General features: G+C 40.6%; 1 protein-coding gene across 1 annotated transcript; it reads left to right on the top strand.

Annotated features, from left to right (window-relative positions):
• Positions 1–4,440: 4,440 nt before the first annotated feature.
• On the top strand, positions 4,441–4,992 carry LOC114688115 (vesicle-associated membrane protein 3-like). Its single transcript, XM_028862727.2, has 2 exons — positions 4,441–4,763; positions 4,817–4,992. Exons 1-2 carry the CDS (start codon positions 4,466–4,468, stop codon positions 4,834–4,836), a joined length of 318 nt encoding a protein of 105 aa, XP_028718560.1. The 5' UTR covers positions 4,441–4,465; the 3' UTR covers positions 4,837–4,992.
• The last annotated feature ends 2,740 nt before the right edge of the window (positions 4,993–7,732 follow it).

Genomic DNA, 7,732 nt, shown 5'->3' on the forward strand with positions numbered 1-7,732 from the left:
TAGTTATTTTATCTCTGATTCAAAAATATGTTCAACTGTTCTTCAATTAGATTGTATGTGGATTATATTTTGTTCATTCACACTGTAACTTTTCAGGTGTATAATAAAATTGTTATTTGAGTGCTGTGACACAGAATTCTCTAGAGTTTATCATCAGGCCTGAAACAATACTTGATTTTTGGTTCATTCATTTTTTTCCAGTATTGTTTGTTTTCCTTTTTTATGTGTAATTTTTATATAATTTATATATATATATATATTAATTTATATATAAATTAATAATGTATGATATTTATTTATATGATTTATATATATATATATAATTTATATATATAAAGTTCATGAGAACTCATGAACTTTTAGACCAACAGCTATGGAGCCTACATGGAACTGGACTAGGCCCTCTGCATAAGCAAGACAGTTGTGTAGCTTGATCTGTTTAAGGGGCCCCTGGAAGTAGAATGAGGATCTATTCTTGCTGCATGAGCTAGCTTTTTGGAGCCCATTACCTGTGGTGGGACACCTTGCACAGTCTTGATGCGGGGGGAGGGGGGTAGGGCTTGGATCTGCCTCACCTGAATGTACCAGGCTTTGCTGACTGCCCATGGGAGGCCTTATTTCTTTGGAAGAGGGGATGGAGAGTGGGTTGGGTGAAAGCTGGGGGTGAGCAGAAGGAGGGATGGGAGGGGGTTGTGTGGTTGGTACATAAAATGAAAATTCTTAATAAAGAAGAAAAAAGAAACTCACACACGTGGCTAAGATCAAAAACACTGAAGACACTTTATGCTGGAAAGGATGTGGAACTAGGGGAACTCTCCTCCACTGCTGGTGGGAATGCAAACTTGTACAACCACTTTGGAAATCAATATGGCGCTTTCTTAGAAAATTGGGAATCAATCTCCCCCAAGATCCAGCTATACCACTCCTGGGCATATACCCAAGAAATGCTCAATCATACCACAAGAGCACTTGCTCAGCTATGTTCATATCAGCATTGTTTGTAATAGCCAAAACCTGGAAACAACCTAGATGCCCTTCAACTGAAGAATGGATAAATAAATTGTGGCACATATACACAATGGAATACTACTCAGCAGAGAAAAACAATGACATCATGAGGTTTGCAGGCAAATGGATGGATCTAGAAAAAATCATCCTGAGTGAGGTAACCCAGACTCAGAAAGACAAATATGGTATGTACTCACTCATAGGAAGATGCTACATGTGGAACAAGGATGACTGGACTGCTACTCACATCACCAGTGAGGCTACCTGGAAAACGGGACCCCAAAAAAAGACACGGAGAAATGGACGAGATCTACATGAACAGCCTGGTCATGAGTGGGAACAATGAATGGCGACAGTCGAGGGAAAGTGAGTGGGAGATCCTAGCTGGATCAAGAAAAGAGAGGGAGAACAAGGAATAGGAGACCATGGTAAATGAAGACCACATGAGAAGGTGAGAAGGGGAGGAAGCAGAGAGCTAGGGAGGCCCACGGAGATCCACAAAGATACCCCCGCAAAAGACTGCTGGCAATGGTCGAGAGACGGCAGGAACTGACCTACTCTGGTGATGGGATGGCCAGACACCCAGATAGTGGTGCCATAAACCCCATCCAAGGACTGAGGAATCTGAAGGCAGACATCCACGGCTGGGCCCCTGGTGGAGCACTGGGAGTCTAATTAGTGAGAAAGAAGAGGGTTTATATGAGTGAGAATTGTTGAAGCCAAGGTTGGATAAAGCACCGGGACAAATAACCAAATGAATGGAAGCACAGGATCTATGAACCAAAGGCTGAGGGGCCCCAACTGGATCAGGCCCCTGAACGGGTGAGACAGTCATTTGCTTGATCTGTTTTGGAGGCAGCTGTGCATTGGTGCCAGGTCCTGGGCTTGTTGCATGAGTTGGCTGTTTGAATCCTGGGACTTAGGCAGGGACACTTGGCTCGGTCTGGGAGGGGGGAATGGACCTGCCTGGACTGAGTCTACCAGGTCAACCCGGTCCTCGGGGGAGACCTTGATCTGGAGGAGGTGGGAATGGGGGTGGGCTGGGGGAGGGGTGGGCGAGAGGGGAGAACAGGGGAATCTGTGGCTATTATGTTGAACTGAATGGTGTTGTAAAATAATAATAATAAAAAAAAGAAAAAAAAAGAAACTCACACACAAGAATCAGCACACTAGGAAGTCATCTCTGCTTGTTCAAATGGCTACAGTGTTAGATAGAAGTTAACATGTAAGCCCCTCCTGCCTAAGGAGCAAACTAGCTGGCATTCTGGGAAATGTAGTTCTTAGAAAATTACAACAAAGCCTCATGGGAACTATGATGAAGTATAGATTTTTGTCCAGATAAGCCAGGAAATGTGTCTGGAGGCCACAATGCTGAAAAATTTCCAGATGGTATACTGACCAAATTCCATGTTAGTCAATATTTAAAATTTTAATAAAAACTTGCTTAAAATTAGCCAAAATAATGGAACATTTTGTGTGTGAATTTCAATATTAACAGCAGTCACTGAGAGCTGCTTCCCCTAAAACTTGGGGTACAAGTTCTGCTCCCCATAGAGGCTAGAGCTAGCAGGTGCCAGAATGACAGCACCACTGGCTTCATGACACCTCTGAGAACCTAACCTCCTCTTTGATTCCATGGAAGTACTGAGCAGTATTTATAATGGTCTTTACCAACAGAGAAACTCCTGGCTTTAGAAGAGCTGGTAGAGGAGCAGATAAATGCTCAGCATATTGAAGAATCAACCAGCCCTTGGAATTCTCCTGTATTTGTTATTAACAAGAAATCTGGTAAATGGTAAATGGAGAAGGGAAACAGACCTTAGAGCAATTAACAAAGTAATTCAGTCAATGGGCTCTCTACAATCTGGAATTCCTTTGCCTACTCTGTTACCAAAAGGATGGCCTCTCATAGTTCTTGATTTAAATGACTATTTCTTTTCAAAACCCTCACAAGAAAAAGACACAGAAAGATTTGCCTTCACGGTGCCTACTTACAATAATTCTCAACTGGTTAAAAGATTTCAATGGAGGGTCCTCCCACAGGGAATGTTGAATAGCCCAACCCTATGCCAATATTTTGTACAACAGCTATTGGAAGTGATATGTAAAAATTTTCCTAAATCTATAATTTATCATTATATGGATAATATTTTACTAGCTGACTCAAATGCAGATACTTTAGAAAGAATGTTTGAAGAAGTAAAGAAAATTTTGCCTTGCTGGGGATTACAATTTGTTCCTGAAAAGATACAAAGAGGAGATTCTATTAATTATTTAGGATATAATATAGAACTACAAAAAATGAGACCCCAAAAGGTACAAATTAGAAGAGATTGACTACAGACTCTTAATGACTTTCAAAGATTATTTGAAGACATTTCTCATCTACAAACTATTGTTGGGGTAAAAAAAAAAAAAGGTGAACCGAATAATTTGTTCAAAACCTTAGAAGGTGACAAGGACTTAAATAGTTCAAGGGAATTATCACCTGAAGCTGAGAAAGAATTGCCCTTGGTAGAAAAGAAAGTACATGAAGGACACATGGATCGCATTGATCCAAAGCTGTATTGCATTTTGGTTACTTTACCCTCTAGGCATCCTCCTGCAGGAATATTAATGAAGAGGGAAGATATTATATTGAAATGGATATTTTTACCAAATAAACCAAATAAAAAATTTAAAACTTATGTGGAAAAAAATCTCTGACTTAATTTGGAAAATTGAGACTTCGTCAATTAGCAGGGATAGACCCAGCACAGATTGTTGTACCTTTAACTAAGGAGGACATTGAAAAATTATGGACAGAAAGTGAACCTTGGCAAAGAGCTTGCAGTAATTTTTTGGGAGAAATTAACAGCAAATATCCCAAAAGCGATAGAATTGATCTTATAAAGAGAGCTGGTTGGATTTTGCCTCGAATTGTACAGGAAAAACCCATATCTGGAGTTCGTACATTTTATACAGATACAAGCAAACAAGGAAAAGCAGGTTACAAATCAGAAAATTTAAGTAAAGTGGTTCAAAGTCCGTATACTTCAGTTCAAATATCAGAATTGTATGCTATTCTGTTGGTATTAATGGACTTTTCAGAACCTCTCAACATAGTTACTGACTCTCAGTATGCTGAAAGATTGATAATACATATTGAGACTGCAGAATTTATCCCTGCTGCTTCAGAATTAACTTCACTATTTATTCAGTTACAAGATACAATCAGGAAAAGGAGTCATCCTTTATATATAACTCACATTCGATCCCATACTGGTCTGCCAGGCCCTCTAGCACAAGGCAATGATGAGATTGATAAATTATTGATAGGAAATGTGCTGGAGGCCTTAGAATTTCATTTAAAAAATCATGTCAAAAGTAAAGGTTTAAAAAAGAATTTTTCCGACCACGGCCCCGCCCATCCCCACTGCCTTGGCTGCTCGCCGCTGCCGCTGCCGCCGCCGCCAAAATGTCCACAGGTGTGCCTTCAGGAAGTTCAAGTGCGGCCACTGGCAGTAATCGAAGACTCCAGCAGACACAAAATCAAGTAGATGAGGTGGTTGACATCATGAGAGTCAACGTGGACAAAGTGTTAGAAAGAGACCAGAAGCTCTCGGAGTTCGATAACCGTGCAGATGCACTGCAGGCAGGTGCTTCTCAGTTTGAAACAAGTGCTGCCAAGTTGAAGAGAAAGTATTGGTGGAAAAACTACAAGATGTGGGCGATAGGGATCAGTGTCCTGGTGATTGTGGTCATCATCATTGTTGGTGAGTTACCCTATGTTCACTAATGTTTGCATGTGCAGGAGCAAAGGGTGAAGTGTGGTGTGTCTCTTCATGAAGAACCAGGTGAAACCGAAGCCCACTGTTCAGGAGCATCTTCAAGACTTTCTACTTAGAACCTGCTGTGTTATTGAGCTTGTTTTTCCAAATGATTATTTTTGTTAGTTTACATACAGTTCAGTGCCTAGAAAATGTGCCTTTGTTTTAATATACACTCCAATCCTGCACACATTTTGCACAGTGCCTTCACAGATTTATGCCCCAACTAGGAAAGAGGACTTCTGATGCTCCAGAGTGCTGGAGTCTGGATGGATGTTGTCACTGACAACTGGCTGTGGATTCCAGGAAAAGAATTCTGTTCAGTTCAGCTGTCCCCACATCTGACATCATCTTCAAAACCACATTTTAAATGTTTGGGTGATTAGATTACCAGCGCCTTTCGAGAAGAACACTACTGCCTAATACAAATTGGTGACAATAACAGGGTGTGCCTTATTTTGATACTTGGCTCATTTTTGTTAAGAGGACCCTCCTTTTTGTAAGCACTACTGACTCTTGCTGTATTAAGATGCTCTCATGTTAGGTGTGAAGATGTTTACTTTCTTGTTCTTGTTGTGTATCGTGTCTAAAAGAGTATTTTAATCAGAAATAACCCTTGAAAAAGTTTTTGTAGGACTATGACCAAAGTTTCTTTTTTGCCAAAACTGAAATACAATGTCCGTTAAGTCTGTCCCTAATAGATTTAAGTGCCAAATGTAACTCAGGTTGTCCTTCAAGGAAAAAGTGTTTATACTGTGTGAGCCTTCAACATTTTCACAGTCCTTCATGTGAAATGCTGTAGATGATACTCCTTCAAATTTGGTTTCTTTCATAGAGCTATAGAGGTGAGCTAAAACAAGCAGTTTGCAGACTGAACGAGAGGCAGTGGCCTCTAGTGCAATGTGAGCAGCAGCTCCGCAGCCTCACAGAGTCATTAGCAAAGACCGGAGCTCTTGAATCCTATTTACTGCTTTTACTCATACTCCGCTTCCTAAATCAGTCCTCTGTATTATGCCTGAGGTGAGGCATTGGTCACTTCCAAGTGGATAGCTAACCAGAGATGCCTGTTGCTCTTAAGATATAGCTGTTGCCATCTGAGACACTTTGGTTGTGTATGAGACTTTCATCAGGGTGTGGTTGAAAGACGGCGTTCAGGCTTGAATGTGAATAAGAAAGCAGGGAGGGAGACTGGGCTTTCTTTGCTTGTGGCAGTGCCACCAGAATGTCTTGGGGATCTGTGTTTGTGTGCAAAGTGGCATCAGTCAAGATGGAATAGACTCTGGTTCCAGTTTTTTATTTGTTCCCTAACATTACTGAAACAGTACAAATATTGAAAGCATGTCCCACTATGGGAAAGCAACATCAGCCTGGGGCCTCTGTCTTGGTCTGACCCCACAACCTTGGTGCTGTCTCCTCCATACTCAGACCCATGTAACTCACTGGCTTCTGTGTTAACACAGTAATACCTCGCTTGTCTGTGCATTCAGTTGGGAACTTTCCCACTATGAAATCCTGAATAAAGTTGTTTATTAACATAAAAAAAAGAATTTTTCCATAACCTGGAAACAAGCCAAAGAAATCATAAGGAAATTTCCTACTTGTTCCTTTTACAATCAGATGCCATTACCAGCAGGATGTAACCCAAAGGGTACTCAGAGAAATGAAATCTGGCAGATGGATGTGTTTCACTTTGCAGAATTTGGAAAATTGAAATATGTACACAATACCATTGACACTTATTCAGAATTTCAATGGGCAACTGCTTTGAGTTCTGAAAAAGCTGATTATGTAATCACTCATTTGCTAGAAGTTATGGCCATCATGGGTATACCTGCACAAATTAAAACTGACAATGCTCCAGCCTATGTCTCTGTAAAAATCAAACAGTTTTTTGCTTGTTACAATATAAAGCATATTACAGGCCTACCACATAATCCTACAGGCGAAGCAGTTATAGAAAGATCAAACAGAACTCTAAAGGATATGCTAAATAAACAGAAAGGGGTAACAAAAAAACCCAGAAATAGACTGCATAATGCTCTATTAACTTTGAATTTTCTCAATGCTAATGAAAAAGGAACAACAGCTACAGAGAGACATTGGATAATAGGAAAAACTACAGAATTAAATCAGCCTATATACTTTAAGGATGTGCTGACCTCAGAATGGAAACCAGGATATGTATTATATTGGGGATGAGGTTTTGCATTTGTTTCTACAGGAGAAGATAAGCTATGGATACCATCAAAATTGATAAAGGTTCAATTTGAACAAGAGAGACCTCTTAATTAGAGGAGGTGATAGTTCTTCAACCACCATGACCATCCAATTTAAACTAACTTACACCATTAACACATGCCTTTTCATTTAATCAGATAATAACTTGCCAAAAGGAAACATCCCCAAAATTAGTCTTGGGGAAAGGTTTTTGTTGTTGTCTTCAGGGAGAATGAAGGCTAAGGAATCTGAAGAACACTGAACAAATGAGATAACTAAAGAAAAAGGACAAATCATCTGTGCTGTGGGATGTTCTGTATGTCCTGTGGGAGCCCTTCTTGGGTTCTTTGTGGCGTTACCCAGCAGGTCCGTATAGAGGATGATTAGGACCATGGGCCTGAGTGCAGGTGTCTGAGATGGTCTGCACTTGGCTGTGCTGGGGGATGGTCTGTATGTCAAGTTGTTCTGATTGATCAATAAATAAAACCTGATCGGCTGTGGCTAGGCAGGAAGGATAGGCGGGACTAACAGAGAGGAGAAATAAAAGGACAGGAAGGCAGAAGGACTGACTGCCAGATGCCGCCAGCACAAGAAGCATGTGAAGATGCTGGTAAGCCACGAGCCATGTGGCAAGGTATAGATTTCTAGAAATGGGTTACTTTAAGATATAAAAACAGTTAGCAAGAAGCCTGCCACGG

This window comes from Peromyscus leucopus, unplaced genomic scaffold, assembly GCF_004664715.2.
Source record: "Peromyscus leucopus breed LL Stock unplaced genomic scaffold, UCI_PerLeu_2.1 scaffold_1321, whole genome shotgun sequence".
In the NCBI taxonomy this organism is placed as follows: domain Eukaryota; kingdom Metazoa; phylum Chordata; class Mammalia; order Rodentia; family Cricetidae; genus Peromyscus; species Peromyscus leucopus.

Bases quoted from the DNA above. Each gene is read 5' to 3' on its own strand.
- LOC114688115 (XM_028862727.2), top strand. From the start codon at position 4,466: ATGTCCACAGGTGTGCCTTCAGGAAGTTCAAGTGCGGCCACTGGCAGT. The intron at 4,764-4,816 runs GTGAGTTACCCT...CAAAGGGTGAAG, and splicing joins TGTGGTCATCATCATTGTTG to TGTGGTGTGTCTCTTCATGA.